Genomic DNA, 17,889 nt, shown 5'->3' with positions numbered 1-17,889 from the left:
ATGGAGTGGTTGTGCGACTGTGGTCTGTGGATGAGCTCTCGCTTCTGCAGGAGGACGAGGAGGAGGAGGAGGGGGTGCAAACACCTACAGCCAACTGTTTCCTAGACCGTGGGCTAGGCTGAACTGTCCCAATATTGCTGTCCCCTGTGGACCCTGCATCCACCACATTCACCCAGTGTGCCGTGATGGACACGTAACGTCCCTGGCCATGCCTACTGGTCCATGCATCTGTTGTCAGGTGCACCTTTGTACTCACAGATTGCCTGAGTGCATGGACGATGCGCTCTTTAACATGCTGGTGGAGGGCTGGGATGGCTTTTCTCGAAAAGAAGTGTCGACTGGGTAGCTCGTAGCATGGTACAGCGTAGTCCATCAGGGCCTACCAACCGGTAGGGCATCATCTCTAATGAGATTAGTCTAGCAATGTGGGCGTTCAAACCCTGTGTACGCGGATGCGAGGATGAGTACTTCCTTTTTCTAACGAGAGCCTCATGTAGGGTGAGCTGGACTGGAGAGCTGGAGATCGTGGAACTAGCGGGGGTGCCGGTGGACATGGCAGACTGAGAGATGGTTGGAGACGGTATTCTTGCTGGTGCCCTACATGCAGTGTTTCCTACTATGAAACTGGTGATTTCTTGACCCTGACTGCTTTGGCCTGGCAACGAAACCTGCACAGATACTGCAGGTGGTGCGGGAAATGGTGGGCTTACAGTGAGGGAAGGGATGTAGCGTTGCTGACTAGCTTCATTGGCCGAGGGTGCTACAACCTTAAGGGACGTTTGGTAGTTAGTCCAGGCTTGCAAATGCATGGTGGTTAGATGTCTATGCATGCAACTTGTATTTAGACTTTTCAGATTCTGACCTCTGCTTAAGGTAGTTGAACATTTTTGACAGATGACTTTGCGCTGATCATTTGGATGTTTAAAAAAATGCCAGACTGCACTCTTTCTACCATCGGATACCTTTTCAGGCATTGCAGACTGAGCTTCTTTAACCGGATGGACACGCTGTCCTCCAACTGGTTTTGGCTTTGCCACGCATTTTGGGCCAGATACGGGCCCGGCAGATGGAACCTGTTGCGATGTTGATGCCTGCTGCGACCCCTCCTCCACCACTTCAGAACTACTGCCGCCTGCACCCTGTTCCCCCAATGGCTGCCAATCGGGGTCAACAACTGGGTCATCTATGACCTCCTCTTCTATCTCGTGTGCAACTTCGTCTGTGTCACCGTGTAAGCCGGTGGTATAGCGTTCGTGACGGGGCACCATAGTCTCATCAGGGTCTGATTCTGGATCAGTACACTGCGAGGGCAATATTCTGGTCTGAGTCAAAGGAACAGCATAGTAATCTGGCTGTGGCTGTGCATCTGTGCACTCCATGTCCGATTCAACTTGTAATGGGCATGGCCTGTTAACTGTTTCACTTTCTAACCCAGGAACGGTATGTGTAAAGAGCTCCATGGAGTAACCCGTTGTGTCGCCTGACGCATCCTTCTCTGTTGTTGTTTTTGCTGAAGAGGACAAGGAAGCGACTTGTCCCTGACCGTGAACATCCACTAATGACGCGCTGCTTTTACATTTAGCTGTTTCAGAAGAGGAGGCAAAAGAGCTAGAGGCTGAGTCAGCAAGGAAAGCCAAAACTTGCTCTTGCTGCTACGGCTTTAAAAGCGGTTTTCCTACTCCCAGAAAAGGGAGCGTTCGAGGCCTTGTGTAGCCAGACGACGAACCTGGCTCCACAACTCGAGACTTAGGTGCTATATTGCTTTTCCCACGACCACCTGATACTCCACCACCACTACCATCATTACCAGCTGGCAATGACTGCCCACGGCCACGACCTCTTCCACCAGACTTCCTCATTGTTTGCAAAACGTAACCAAAGTAACGGTATTTGTTACTGTAAAACAACTTACAAGGTGAACTCAAACTTCTGTAGGATTTAGATATCCCTTTATAGGTGGGTGAGACTGCAAGGAAAATCAGGCACAATGTTACACACTAGGTTTTCTGTGGCACAAAATGAGAGAGATGCCACACACGCAGGAAGGTCACTCAAGCACAAATGCCAATATTAATCTCCCACTAATTTTTTTTTTTCAGGGAGAATTAAAAAAACAAAACAAAAACAAAACAGTATTACACACTAGGCTTTCTGTGCCCCAAAATGTGAGAGAGATGGCACACACGACTGGCACTCAAGCACAAATGCCAAAATTAATCTCTCACTATTTTTTTTTTTTAAGGGAGAATTAAAAAACAAAAAAAAATAAACAGTATTATAGACACTAGGCTTTCTGTGCCCCAAAATTTGAGAGAGATGGCACACACGACTGGCACTCAAGCACAAATGCCAATATTAATCTCCCACTATTTTTTTTTTAAGGGAGAATTAAAAAATAAATAAATAAAACAGTATTAGACACTAGGCTTTCTGTGCCCCACAAATTGAGAGAGATGGCACACACGACTGGCAGTCAAGCACAAATGCCAATATTAATCTCCCACTATTTTTTTTTTATTTCTGGGAGAATTGGCAAGAAATCAGGCCCACTGTTAGGCCGCCGTCACACATGCGAGTTTTACGTGCGTAAGAGCGCATAATCTACGTACGTAAAACTCGCTAAACATACGGCACCATGATTCTCAATGTGTCTAGTCCTTTTAGGCGTATATTACGGATCCGTATTATACGTTCCTCTACGGCCGTACAAAATCGCAGCATGCAGCGTTTGTCAGCGTATTGCGCAAAAAAAACGCCAATGCAAGTCTATGGGAGAGCGTATAATACGGAATGCATACGGACCATGCGTGTGCATTGCGAGAAATACGCACCTCACTGGCAGATGTCCTGAACTTTCTAAAGCCATCAATCAGGCAGGTGAGACATGCTAATTAGCTGAAAAAGCCAGACAGTGAACCCGGAAGTCTGCTGCACGCCTCCACGGAGTGAGAGATTCAGCATGGCCCGCATAATTAATGTTGACATGCTGATCATTTTGATCCAGGAGAGGCCAGAAATCTGGGACCAAAGAGACCCCAACTATGCCAACAGGGCAGTAAAACAAGCTGCATGGAGGAGCGTGTGTGGGTCCCTCTTCCCCCAGTATGACCAGCAGCCACGTGCGGCCCAGCGACAAATAAGTAAGTACACCCATGTTTGCAATGTAATGTTCTTGCTAAACAGCAGGCCCTTACTACTTTGAATTGCTAAACCTTAATTTATTAATTCATCCTTAAAGTTATATATATCCAAGCAGTATATACATGGTGCTGGATATGATAAATGGATTTGATTAAGGTTTAGAACAGGTGTTCCCTTAATAACATGGTTTTCCAGTAATTTGTTTTTCTGTGATAGAGGTTAGCTGACTCTGTCCTTGTGGCCTTTCTTCCTAATTTGTATTTTTTTGAGGAAATTCTGGCTTAATGTGAGCCACAAAAGCCTCTTTCTATGCTACATTGCAATCTGTGTACTCCATTACACCTTGTGTGAGCACTCTGCATAATGGTCTAAGCAATGTGTGTATTTTTTGTTGTTTCAGTGGATGATGTTACAACAAGGTGGCGGAGTATCCGGGACCAGTATAGGAGGGAGAGGCAGCAGCGGGAGAGAAGTGGAGCCGGGGCCCCTCCTAAAAAAAAAAAATACATCTACTTTGACCGCCTAACCTTCCTTAACCCCAGCATGGACCTCAGGCCGTAAGTAAAAACATCTCAAAATGGGTTAATTTTTGAATGTTGAGAGATGATTCCAAAAAACATAGTAACTGGTCAAATTTATCTTTGCAGAACACAGTCTAACCTCACTGACAGGGAGACAGGGTCGGACTCAGAACTGGTCATTGACTAAGTTGGAGAAGGTGAAGAGGTGGCTGGTCCATCTGCTGCTCCCTCCTGCGCAAGACCTACAGCATCTTCATCATCTGCCCACCCAGCTCCAGCTGCTTCTGAAGAAAACCCAGAGGGCCCACAGTTCTCTTCTGCAGCAGCAGCACCTAGCCAGGATGACCCTGGTAATAGCAGCAGCCCAACTGTTGCCCTGGACCGATCCCCACAGGCTGCAGTCAGACCCCAGCGTGCACGACGCAGGAGAGAGCTTCGCCAAAGCAGGCAAAACGTGGATGCTGGGGTCATGAACTATTTGGCCCGGGTTCGAGAGGATGATGGGGAGGAGGGATTCACACGGAGCCTTGCCCAGTATTTACGCTCCATAGAGCGGGAGTTGAGGCTGCGTTTGAGAGGGTGTTTTCAGATCCTTATTGACGCATGCACCCCCCCAAATAACCCATACAATCTGATGCAGATGATTGAACAGTGGCAGATGTCACCTGAAAATATTCTGCGGCCTCCGAGACTACAAGGCCAGCATGCGCACCAAGGATCTGAAGCACCCCCTCCACGTCAGCCAACACCTCCACCCCAACCACCAACTAACCAACAATGGCAACATCCGCACCATATTGCAGGATATCATCAACCATCCCAATATGGCCACTTGTCCGCACCCAGTGCTGGAGGCTGGTCCCAACCTGGGTTTGGACAATATGGTCATTTTGGGTTGGGGTATGATTCCCGCACATATGGGCTGCAACATCAGGGTTATCTCCCAAATCCAGGCCCCACTCATCAAAGTGGCCAGCATCAGAGCAGGCAGAATTTCCCGCAAGCCACTATAACAGCCGCACAGGCTGCTGGACAATTGGGCCTGCAAAGGCCATCTGATGGTGACCCAGACCAATCCACTTCTCCCCTTCCTACGTACCAGGACTTGTAATGTTGGGTACAACTTTTTTTTAATTTGTTTAAGACATTTGGTTTGGTTTGTGCTTAAAAAGCAAGCTGTAATGCTTTTATTTTACTTTGTTTTTTTTTTTTTGTTAAAAAAAAGCTGTTCTTTTTTGTGCACAAAGATTGGTTATGCCAAAACAAACAAAAAAACCAAAAACAAGTTTAAGAAGTAAAATTGCCTTTACTTAACAAAAAACTATGTATGCACTCTGTTCATTCTTCTTAACTCACACACACATGATATGATCAGAACCATATGTCAACAAATTAAACACAGCAGACATATTTTCAAACTTGATAATGGCAAAATTTAGGTACATAAATAATTACACATGCAAAATTGCATAGTCTTGCCAGGGAGTGGCACCCTGAGGACTCAAAAAATAATTGGTGAACACATCCCGAACTTTTAGGCCAGAAAGGGGACGTCGCCGAGGAGGGACATATGGGGGAGGCCTACTATGATTGGTCATGACGTGATTTTGCAAATTAGTAGACAAACAATCATGTATTCTGGTGAAATTATGTAGAATTACACAGGCTTTGATCACTTCATTGATTGAAGCCTCACTCAGCTGAATTGCAGACTGAAGAACACGCCATTTGGCTACAAGAATCCCAAAGGCGCACTCAACCAGTCTCCGTGCCCTGGTAAGTCTCAAATTAAAAACCCTCCGCCGGTGGTCAAGGTTGCGCCTGGGGTAAGGCCTCATGACGTGCCTCGTCAGTTGGAAGGCCTCATCTCCAACCAAAACAAAAGGCACTGCTTCCGCATTGGAGCCTGGGAGTTGTTGTGGTGGTGGGAGGTTCAACTGGTTGTCACGTAGCCGGCGACCCATTATGGACGAATTGAAGACCCTAGAGTCTCCAGTTCGGCCATAGGCCCCAATGTCTACAATTATAAACCTGTAGTTGCTGTCAGCAACTGCTAACATAACTACAGAGAAAAACTGCTTATAATTGTAGAATTGGGAACCAGAGTTCGGCGGCTTACGCACCCTGATATGTTTCCCATCCACAGCTCCAATGCAGTTAGGGAAGTCACAAGTATTTTGGAATCCAGTGGCGATTTTGAGCCAATCATCCATTTTTGGCTCTGGCATCACAACTTCGTTAAGTTTCAGCCATATTTGGGAACAGGTTGTCCTAACAATGACTGAAATGGTAGAACGCCCAATGAGAAACTCCAGGTGTAGACCCGCATAGGACAAGCCTGTGGCCAGGAAGCTGAAAAACAAGGAAAACAAAATAAAGGAACATGAGGAATATGAAAACAGGACGAAACACAAGTGTCTAGTAAATTTTCTCTGTGATTATTGAGTAAGCAAAAAGGGACATTTCACAGTATTACTATAATCAAATATTAAACACATTTTTAGAAATGTGCTTGTGGCCTCATGTCTAAGTTAAGGAACTGAAACATAGTAGGACAAAACACATTGGCCAACACAACAAAATCTAAAAGGTCTAAATACATACCGTAAGGTTAGGAGCAGACGCTCCTCAGCAGAGATGGCTTTTCTCATCCAGGTGTCCTGATAGGTGAGTCCAGGACGTAAGATCTCCAGCAACATGTCAAAAGTCCTGATGGACATGCGAGTATACAGGAAAAATTTGTCTGGATGGGCCCTCAAAGATGAATAGAGTCTCTGGAAATGTCCTTTACTCGGGCGTTGGGTCAATAGAGGATGGACCCACAATCTTTGTCTCCTCCTTCGCGGATCTGCATTGACCGTATATGGCTGGCCAAAGCGACGAGACAACACCCAGTGAAGCAACACCCGCTGAGTTGTGCTTAAATACACATGGTCAGACATGTTTGGGAGCTCCAAGTACCACAGCCAAAATATGCTTGGGAACATATAGGGCATATGGGAGGGGTACACCTGTTGTCGAGGGCTTAAATAGTGTTGTTAATGATGGTTTAAATGATTTGCAGGCCAGAAAACCGTTAAATGTCCATTTTGGAATGGTGCGTGGTAAAAACGCCATACGGATCACATACGGATTACACACGGACCAGTACATGCGCAAAATACGCGACCACACCTAGGCGACGCAAGAACTACGGAGAGAGATTACGGAGACATTTTGGCGTATCACGCGCGTATTACGGACGTAGAAAACGTACCGTAATGTCTTACGCCAAGTGTGACGCCGGCCTTAGACTGTATGTTTTCTGTGCCAGAAAATGAGACACAGATGCCACACACAGGACTGCCACTGATGCAGATTTGCCAATTTTAATCTGCACCCTTTTTTTTTTTTATTCAGGGAGACTAGTGAATAAATGTGGGCCACTGTATTAGAGTATATTTTCTGTGGCAGAAAGTAGCTTGAAGAGATGTAACGAAAAAAAAAAAAAAAGTAATTGTAGGACAGTCCCTATCTCCCTGCAGTAATCTCAGCAAGGTATGGCAGGCAGCAATAACAAGGAGTGGACTGCTGCACAAATTAAATCAAAAGTGTGGACAAACAAACAAGATAGCTGTGCAGAAAGGAAGGAACAACAGGATTTGTGCTTTGAAAAAAGCAGTTGGTTTGCACAGCGGCGTACACACAGCAATGCAGCTATCAGGGAGCCTTCTAGGGCAGCCCAATGAGCTACAGCGCTGAGGAAAAAAAATGTAGCTTCCACTGTCCCTGCAAACAAAAGGTGGTGTTGGACAGTGGAAATCGCTACAGCACAAGCGGTTTCGGGGTTAATGTACCCTGCCTAACGCTATCCCTGCTTCTGACGAAGCGGCAGCAACCTCTCCCTATGCTCAGATCAGCAGCAGTAAGATGGCGGTCGGCGGGAACGCCCCTTTATAGCCCCTATGACGCCGCAGACAGCAAGCCAATCACTGCAATGCCCTTCTCTAAGATGGTGGGGACTGAGACCTATGTCATCACGCTGCCCACACTCTGCGTCCACCTTCATTGGCTGAGAAATGGCGCTTTTCGCGTCATTGAAACGCGACTTTGGCGCGAAAGTCGCGTACCGCATGGTCGACCCCACACAGGGATCGGGTTGGGTTTCATGAAACCCGGCTTTGCCAAAAGTCGGCGACTTATGAAAATAAACGATCCGTTTCGCTCAACCCTAGTAATAATGATTGGTCCACAAACATCAATTGGCTTTTGACAACATTTTTTACTTAGAGCAAAAGCCTTTTATTGTAAACTTTTAACCATATTTTTTTCATATGGTTATAATATTTTTTTTTGTTTTGTATTTTTTTTGAAAAACAAAACAGAACAAAGTGCAAATACAGCACAAAATAACCAAAAACATGGTTATGCGTAACAAAGGAAAAAAAAATACTTTGGCTTACAGATTCCTGTAAGTTGGCGGTGGTGATGGCGGCAGCTTCTGGGTCCTGTTCAGGGGGCTTGTGTTGGGCCAATTGTCCTCACCCTGTGTGGGGTCGGCCATACGGTACGCGACTTTCGCGCCAAAGTCGCGTTTCAATTACGTGAAAAGCGCCATTTCTCAGCTAATAAAGGTGGATGCAGCACCACCAACATCAGCAGCACCTCCTGATCCTGTAAGCCAGGAAGAGCATGGACACAGCAGCAGCCCTACTCTCCCACTGTTGTCCTCCCCACAGGCATCTGGGGCTTTATGCAGAGGCTGCCACTAGGAGGGATGTTGATGCTGGGGTCCTCAATTATTTGGCCAGGGCAGCCACGGATGATGGAGAGGAGGCCTTTGCTCGAAGCCTGGCCCGGTACCTTCGTCCCCTTTCCAGTGAAGTGAGGCTACGTGTAAGAGGGTGTATTCAAATCCTGATTGATTTAAACACCCCTGTATAATAATATATATACATATATGTGTCTCACTGACATATATATATATATATATATATATATATACCTATATATATATACCTATTCTATGTGTAGACATTTATTCTACCTATTCTAATGTAAGCTGTCAGTGTGATTTTACTGTACACCGCACTGAATTGCCGGCTTTTCTCTCTAACACCGCTGCGTATTTCTCGCAAGTCACACTGCTGGTCCGTGTGTAATCCGTATTTCTCTGGCTTCCATAGACTTTCATTGGCGTTTTTTTTGCGCAATACGGTGACAAACGCAGCATGCTGCGATTTTCTACGGCCGTAGAAAGCCGTATAATACTGATCAGTAAAATACGGCAGATAGGAGCAGGGGCATAGAGAATAATTGGGACGTTTGTTAGGCGTGTTTTACGGACGTATTTTCTGCACTCATATGTCCATAAAACTCGCTAGTGTGACTCCAGCCTAATACAGTGGCCCAGATTTATTCACTAGTCTCCCTGAAGGAAAAAAAAAAAAGGTGCAGATTAAAATTGGCAAATCTGTATCAGTGGCAGTCCTGTGTGTGGCATCTGTGTCTCATTTTCTGGCACAGAAAACATACAGTCTAACAGTGGGCCTGATTTCTTGCCAATTCTCCCATAAATAAAAATAAAAATAGTGGGAGATTAAGATTGGCATTTCTGCTTCAGTGCCACTCCTGTGTGTGCCACCTGTCTCAAATTTTGTGCCACATTAAACCTAGTGTGTATTACTGGGCCAGATTTCTTTTCAATTCTCCCTGAAAAAATAAAAATAGTGGGAGATTAAGATTGGCATTTCTGCCTCATTGCCAGTGCTGTGTGTGCCACCTGTCTCAAATTTTGCGCCACATTAAACCTAGTGTGTAATACTGGGCCAGATTTCTTTTCAATTCTCCCTGAAAAAATAAAAAAAGTGGAAGATTAAGATTGGCAATTCTGCCTCAGTGCCACTCCTGTGTGTGGCATCTGTCTCTAATTTTGTGCCACAGAACATATACTGTATAAGAGTGGGCCACATTTCTTCAATATTGTCCCAGAAAAAATAAAAACGGGGAGATTTTAATTGTTAGTATCTGCATCAGCGTCAGTCCTGTTAGTGGCATATCTGTCTGCCACTGAAGCTGTGTACTGTTATACATTGGACCTGATTTTCCCTGCAGTCTCACCCACCTATAAAGGGATATATAAATCCAACAGAAGTTTGAGTTCACCTTGTAACTGGTTTTACAGTAACAAATACCGTTAGTTTGGTTACGTTTTTCAAACAATAAGGAAGTCTGGTGGAAGAGGTCGTGGCCGTGGGCGGTCATTGCCAGCTGGTAATGATGGTAGTGGTGGTGGAGCATCAGGTGGTCGTGGGAAAAGCAATATAGCACCTAAGTCTCGAGTTGTTGAGCCAGGTTCATTGTCTGGCTACACAAGGCCTCGAACGCTCCCTTTTCTGGGAGTAGGAAAACCGCTTTTAAAGCCGGAGCAGCAAGAGCAAGTTTTGGCTTTCCTTGCTGACTCAGCCTCTAGCTCTTTCGCCTCCTCTTCTGAAACAGCTAAATGTAAAAGCAGCGCGTCGTTAGTTGATGTTCACGGTCAGGGACAAATCGCTTCCTTGTCTTCTTCACCAAGAACAACAGAGAAGGATGTGTCAGGCGACACAACCGGTTACTCCATGGAGCTCTTGACACATACCGTTCCTGGGTTAGAAAGTGAAATAGTTAACAGGCCATGCCCATTACAAGTTGAATCGGACATGGAGTGCACAGATGCACAGCCACAGCCAGATTACTATGCTGTTCCTTTGACTCAGACCAGAACATTGCCCTCGCAGTGTACTGATCCAGAATCAGACCCTGATGAGACTATGGTGCCCCGTCACGAACGCTATACCACCAGCTTACACGGTGACACAGACGAAGTTTCACACGAGATAGAAGAGGAGGTCATAGATGACCCAGTTGTTGACCCCGATTGGCAGCCATTGGGGGAACAGGGTGCAGGCGGCAGTAGCTCTGAAGTGGAGGAGGAGGAGTGTTGTGAATTCTGTGGCAGAGCTCCCTCTTGTGGTCACAAGTGGTACTTCGGCTGATTCTCTCTGTGAGCTTCCGTTGGTGGAGGAAAGTGGTACTGCGGCTTCTGAGTTTCCTTCCTCAGGTGATATGGTGAGGTCGTTAGGTGCTGCTCTATTTAACTCCACCTAGTGCTTTGATCCTGGCCTCCAGTCAATGTTCTAGTATTGGACCTGTCTCCTCCTGGATCGTTCCTGTGGCCTGCTGCTCTGCATAGCTAAGTTATTCTTTGCTATTTGTTTGCTGTTTTTTTCTGTCCGCTTGTCTATTTGTTTTTTCCTGCTTGCTGGAAGCTCTGGGAAGCAGAGGGTGTACCTCCGTGCCGTTAGTTCGGTACGGAGGGTCTTTTTGCCCCCTTTGCGTGGTTTTTGTAGGGTTTTGTGTTGACCGCAAAGTTACCTTTCCTATCCTCGCTCTGTTCAGAAAGTTGGGCCTCGCTTTGCTAAATCTATTTCATCTCTACGTTTGTCTTTTCATCTTAACTCACAGTCATTATATGTAGGGGCTGCCTTTTCCTTTGGGGATATTTCTCTGAGGCAAGGTAGGCTTATTTTCTATCTTCAGGCTAGCTAGTTTCTCAGGCCGTGCCGAGTTGCATAGGGAGCGTTAGGCTCAATCCACGGCTGCCTTTAGTGTGGTTGGAGAGGATTAGGGATTGCGGTCAACAGAGTTCCCACGTCTCAGAGCTCGTTCTTTTCTTTTGGGTTATTGCCAGGTCACTGTATGTGCACTGACCTCTATGTCCATTGTGGTACTGAATTACCTTTCATAACAGAGGAGCCGCAGAAGGCATCAACATCGCAACAGGTTCCATCTGCCAGGCCCATATCTGGCCAAAAACGCGTGGCAAAACCAAAACCAGTTGTAGGACAGCGTGGCCATCCGGTTAAAGAAGCTCAGTCTGCAATGCCTGAAAAGGTATCCAATGGTAGAAAGAGTGCAGTCAGGAATTTTTTTAAACAACATCCAAATGATCAGCGCAAAGTCATCTGTCAAAAATGTTCAACTACCTTAAGCAGAGGTCAGAATATTAAAAGTCTAAATACAAGTTGCATGCGTAGACATTTAACCACCATGCATTTGCAAGCCTGGACTCACTACAAAACGTCCCTTAAGGTTGTAGCACCCTCGGCCAATGAAGCTAGTCAGCAACGCTACATCCCTTCCCTCACTGTAAGCCCACCATTTCCCGCACCACCTGCAGTAAATGTGCAGATTTCGTCGCCAGGCCAAAGCAGTCAGGGAATCACCAGTTTCGTAGTAGGAAACACTGCATGTAGGGCACCAGCAAGAATACCATCTCCAACCCTCTCTGTCTGCCATGTCCACCGGCACCCCCGCTAGTTCCACCATCTGCAGCTCTCCAGTCCAGCTCACCCTACATGAGACTCTCGTTAGGAAAAGGAAGTACTCATCCTCGCATCCGCGTACACAGGGTTTGAACACCCGCATTGCTAGACTAATCTCATTAGAGATGATGTCCTACCGGTTAGTTGAAAGCGAAGCTTTTAAAGCCCTGATGGACTACGCTGAACCACGCTACGAGCTACCCAGTCGACACTTCTTTTCGAGAAAAGCCATCCCAGCCCTCCACCAGCATGTAAAAGACCGCATCGTCCATGCACTCAGGCAATCTGTGAGTACAAAGGTGCACCTGACAACAGATGCATGGACCAGTAGGCATGGCCAGGGACATTACGTGTCCATCACGGCACACTGGGTTAATGTGGTGGATGCAGGGTCTACAGGGGACAGCAATATTGGGTCAGTTCTGCCTAGCCCACGGTCTAGGAAACAGTTGGCTGTAGGCGTTCGACCCCATCCTCCTCCTCCTCCTGCAGAAGCGAGAGCTCGTCCACAGACCGCAGTCACATGAGCACTCCATCTGCAGCTACCACTGTTGCACACGAGGTGTCCCATTATGGGACAGCTAGTGGCAAGCATCAGCAGGCTGTATTGGCAATGAAGTGTTTGGCCGACAACAGACACACCGCGGAAGTTCTGTCCCGAGTTCTTGCAGAAAGAAACTCAGTCATGGCTGGGCACTGTACATCTTGAGGCAGGCAAGGTAGTGAGTGATAACGGAAGGAATTTTATGGCTGCCATAGTACTTTCCCAACTGAAACACATTCCTTGCCTGGCTCACACCTTAAACCTGGTGGTGCAGTGCTTCTTGAAAAGTTATCCGGGGTTACCCGACCTGCTCCTCAAAGTGCGCAGACTTTGCACGCATATCCGCTGTTCGCCCGTACACTCCAGCCGTATGTAGAACCATCAGCGGTCTTTGAATCTTCCCCAGCATCGCCTAATCATCGACGTTGCAACAAGGTGGAACTCCACACTGCACATGCTTCAGAGACTGTGCGAACAGATGCGTGCTGTTATGTATTTGTGGGAGGATACACATACACGGGCAGGCAGTTGGATGGCAGACATTGTTAGGGGTCGAGTTCCCGCTTCTGCACAGGGGGAATCTCGAGCCGCCTCCGCTGCGGTCTCCCATTCTTGTCCAGCCGCAGTGGAGTCTGCTCAGCAAAGACGTCGGTCCCAGCGTCTTGCTCATCCTCACTCTGTTCTGAGAGTTACTGCTGCTTCTCCAGTCTCTGCCATTAAAGTCAATGCTGGTCAGCAGCGAGCGGACTTCCCTGGGACTAAGTCCTTGTCTGCACGTACTGAGCATGCCCAGCATAAGGTCTCCCGTTGGAGATCGAGGGTCATGTGCTCAGGCTCTGCAGCACATTCCATTGGTCCTCTTTGCAGGCCCTGGAAGGGCAAAGGTGCTGTGGCCTCTTCCTGTGCTGCTGCTATATAAACTGCGCATGACCGCACGGCCATGCGCTAGTATTATCTGACAATTGCTTATGTGTGTATGTTGTGAGTGCAAGTCGTCCTTGGAAACCCCTACCCTATTGAATGTCTGTTCGCGGAAGGTGTATGGCTGCTATCTAGCGCCCGACTTAGCCTACAGCACTAAACACACATCTCAGCGTCCTGTAGCTGTGCCTGCCAGTACGGCGCCGTGCGCCTGCCTTGCGCTTTCCATACCCGAGTCTGGGTGGTTAGTGGCGTCCGTTAGTGCGGCATCGCTTGCACTCTTGTGCACTTATATTTCTTAAGGTTCTCTACACACCCAGTTGCGGTGTTACGCCAGCAAGGGTCTAATCGGGCTTCAATCCCTTCTGGGGTTAAGTCCGCTGACCACTTGCTCGCGCACTAGTGCGGTACTGCGGTCCTGTGAATTAACAGGATCGCTTTCTTCACGCTGGGTGAGGTTTAACCCACGCGTGTATACTTTAGTGTACCGCCATATTGTCTGCAAATTGCTAGCAGCAGGTTCTCACCTGCACGGTGGACCCCGGACTGCGAACGCACCTTTATCATCTGTCTAGGTGCGTTCCGCCAGTCCTAACAGAATACTAGCGCCAAGGTCTGGCTAGTAAAAATGGCGGACGACCAGCGTTTACAGCGGTACATCCAGCAGCTGGAGGGAAGGTTGGCGGCTCTTGAGCGTACAACCTCAGCTGTGGATGTCACTGCTGTAGCTGTGCAGGCTGCAAGTGTAGCCGCAGCCAGTTTGTCCACTGCCACCCCTGCTCCGACTTTATCCCGTCTCCCACTACCTGACAAGTTTGCTGGCGACAGCAAACATTGTCGTGGATTCGTGAGTCAGTGCTCTATACATCTTGAGCTCCTGGCGTCACGTTTTCCTACGGAGCGGGCGAGAGTGGGATTTATCCTATCTCTCTTGTCGGGCAGGGCGTTGGAGTGGGCAACGCCACTCTGGGAGCGAGATGATCGTGTGGTACAGAGTGCTCCTCTCTTCTTGGACACTCTGAAGCAGGTCTTTTTAGGGCCTCGGGTTACCCACGACACCGCACTCCAATTGTTGTCCATTACACAGGGTACCTCCGTGGTCAGCCAGTTTGCCATTCAGTTCCGGACTCTAGCTTCAGAGTTAGAGTGGCCAGACAAAGTTCTTATTCCGGTGTTCTGGAGGGGACTGGCAGACCACGTGAAAGACGCCTTGGCCACTAGGGAGATACCGGCCACACTGGAGGAACTTATTTCCGTGTCTACCCGCATCAACCTCCGTTTTCACGAGCGGAGGTTGGAGCGGACCCAGTGTAGGCAGAGGTTTCGGCTGGCTCCAACTTTCGCCAGACCTCTGGAATCTCCTGTCTTGGCGTCAGATTCTCATGAGGCCATGGAGGTTTCTCGAGCGGGACCTAAATCTCTAGCCGCTCGAGTACCCGTAGTTTGTAATCACTGTCGACAACATGGACATTACGCCAATAAATGTCCGCGGCGGTCGGGAAACGATCGCGTCTAGTGGCCATTGGGGGAGGTTCACTAGACACAGCAGCATTCTCCTCCAAACTGTCCTTTAAAGGGACAATCCTGTTAGGCTCCTCCACTCTTACAGTCGACCTTTGTGTGGATTCAGGAGCAGAGGGAAGTTTCATGTCCTCTGCTTTTGCTACACGTCATGCTATACCACTGGTCATGCTCGCCAAACCAATAACGGTTAGAGTTGTGAATGGGGCAACACTCCCACTGCAAATCACGCACCAGACAGTCCCGTTATCGCTGTCCATGTCTCCTTCCCACCAGGAGATTATTTCCCTTCTTGTCCTTCCTGAGGGAATGGATGAGATTTTGCTGGGAATACCCTGGCTCCGTTTCCACTCGCCACATATTGAGTGGTCCTCAGGGAAAATATTGGGCTGGAGTAAGTCATGTTTGGGCAGATGTGTGAGTGAGTGTGTACAGGTCTCTACTACCCAGGTACCCGCAGATCTCTCGTCGCTTCCCAGGTATTATTGGTGTTATGCAGACGTGTTCTCTAAAAAGGCGGCTGAGACTCTACCGCCCCATCGCCCTTACGACTGTCCTATCGACCTCTTGCCGGGAGCTGAACCTCCTAGGGGAAGGGTATATCCCCTCTCTCTCCCTGAGACGGAGGCTATGTCTCAATACATTCAGGAGAATTTAGCAAGAGGATTTATAAGGAAGTCAGTGTCTCCGGCAGGGGCGGGATTCTTCTTCGTGCAGAAGAAGAACGGAGAGTTACGTCCTTGCATCGATTACAGGGGTCTCAATGCTATCACCATTAAGAATAAATACCCGTTGCCCCTGATATCGGAGCTCTTTGACAGGTTAAGGGGAGCTAAAATATTCACCAAGTTAGATCTGCGGGGTGCCTACAATCTGATTCGTATCCGTGAGGGGGACGAGTGGAAGACGGCTTTCAATACCAGGGATGGGCACTATGAGTACCTGATGATGCCTTTCGGGCTCTGTAATGCCCCAGCCGTTTTTCAGGACTTCGTCAACGATATCTTCCGGGATATGCTTTCTACCTCGGTCGTAGTCTATCTGGATGATATTCTCATCTTTTCTCCAGATATTGACTCCCACCGGAGAGATGTTGGCAGAGTCTTCGAACTCTTACGGGCAAATTCCTTGTATGCAAAGTTGGAGAAGTGTGTGTTTGAACAGGAGTCCTTGCCTTTCCTGGGCTATATTGTCTCGGCCCAGGGATTGGCTATGGATCCTGCCAAACTACAAGCAGTGATGGACTGGCAGGAACCCCATTCTCTTAAAGCGGTGCAGCGCTTTATGGGGTTCATAAATTACTATCGCCAGTTCATTCCCCACTTTTCAACTTTGGTAGCTCCCTTGGTATCCCTCACCAAGAAGGGAGCGAATCCCAAATTGTGGTCCGAAGGGGTCTCCAAGGCCTTCTCTTCTATAAAGACCCATTTTGCCAGCGCTCCTATCTTACATCGTCCCGATGTGGGTAAGCCATTCCTTTTGGAAGTGGATGCCTCATCCGTTGGTGCTGGAGCAGTCCTCTATCAAAAGGATGCTCAGGGTCGGAAGCATCCATGCTTCTTTTTCTCTAAGACCTTCACACCAGCGGAGAGAAATTACTCCATCGGGGATAGAGAGTTGTTGGCAATGAAGTTGGCCTTTTCTGAGTGGAGACATCTCTTGGAGGGTGCCCGATTCCCATTCCAGGTTTTCACGGATCACAAGAATTTGGTCTATTTACAAACAGCCCAGCGGCTGAATTCTCGTCAGGCCAGATGGTCCTTGTTTTTCTCCCGGTTCCACTTTACCCTACATTATCTCGCCGGGGAGAAGAACATTCGTGCCGACGCTCTCTCTCGCTCCTTCGTGTCAGCTGAGGAGGAGGAGGACGAGCCTCGGCTCATTGTCCCTTCGGAGAGTCTGAGAACTGTAGCTCCGGTTTCGCTGGAGTCTGTGCCCCCGGGCAAGACTTTTGTTCCCATCAATTTGCGTCCGGAGGTTCTCTCTTGGGCTCATTCGTCCAGAGTGGGTGGACACTTTGGGGCTAAAAGGACCTCTGAGCTACTGGCGAGGACGTACTGGTGGCCACATATGGTTCGTGACGTCGGAGACTACGTTCGGGCATGTGTCTCTTGTGCCAAGAATAAGTCTTCCCGACAACGGCCAGCTGGTTTGTTATACCCTCTGCCGGTGGCAGACAGGCCCTGGGAAATGGTCGGGATGGATTTTGTTGTGGGTTTGCCCAAGTCTCGTGGCTGTACCATTATTTGGGTAATCACCGACCATTTTTCTAAAATGGTGCATTTGGTGCCACTTCCCCGGTTACCTTCTGCACGGGCCTTGGCAGCGTTGTTTGTCAAACACATCTTTCGTCTTCACGGTATGCCAGACAAAATTGTCAGTGACCGAGGTCCCCAGTTTGCGTCTCGGTTCTGGAGAGAGCTTTGTCGTCTTCTCAGTATCGAGTTGAATCTCTCTTCGGCTTATCATCCCGAGACGAATGGGTTGGTAGAGAGAGCCAACCAGACCTTGGTCACATATCTGCGACATTTTGTTTCTGCTAAGCAGGATGACTGGGCATCTTTGCTACCGTGGGCGGAGTTTGCTCTTAACAATGCTGTCGCTGATTCCACTGGACAGACTCCATTCCTCCTTAACTATGGTCAGCATCCGAGGGTACCTGTGCCCATGCCCGTGTCTTCCGCCGATTCCAGGGTGGCAGACTGGGCTGTGGAGGCACGGGACATTTGGGATCGCACTCAGGATGCTATTCAGGCTTCCAAGGAGAGAATGAGGTCCTCCGCCGATGCACATCGGCGCCCCGCTCCAACCTTTGCTCCTGGCGACTTAGTGTGGCTCTCCGCCCGTAACATCAGGCTGCGAGTTGAGTCCACCAAGTTTGCACCTCGCTACTTAGGTC

General features: G+C 48.3%; 1 protein-coding gene across 1 annotated transcript; it reads right to left on the bottom strand.

Moving 5' to 3' along the window:
* Positions 1 to 4,884: 4,884 nt before the first annotated feature.
* On the bottom strand, positions 4,885 to 6,935 carry LOC138656019 (uncharacterized). The gene is made up of 2 exons (XM_069743638.1): positions 6,267 to 6,935; positions 4,885 to 6,014 (listed from the first exon to the last, which is right to left on the bottom strand). The coding sequence occupies exons 1-2, from the start codon at positions 6,656 to 6,658 to the stop codon at positions 5,114 to 5,116; spliced, it is 1,293 nt and encodes a 430-aa protein (XP_069599739.1). The 5' UTR covers positions 6,659 to 6,935; the 3' UTR covers positions 4,885 to 5,113.
* Between the last annotated feature and the right edge of the window lie 10,954 nt (positions 6,936 to 17,889).

The sequence above is a fragment of the Ranitomeya imitator genome, chromosome 1 (genome assembly GCF_032444005.1).
Source record: "Ranitomeya imitator isolate aRanImi1 chromosome 1, aRanImi1.pri, whole genome shotgun sequence".
In the NCBI taxonomy this organism is placed as follows: domain Eukaryota; kingdom Metazoa; phylum Chordata; class Amphibia; order Anura; family Dendrobatidae; genus Ranitomeya; species Ranitomeya imitator.
Note: the sequence above shows the minus strand (reverse complement) of the source record. Positions and strands in the feature narration are given on the sequence as shown.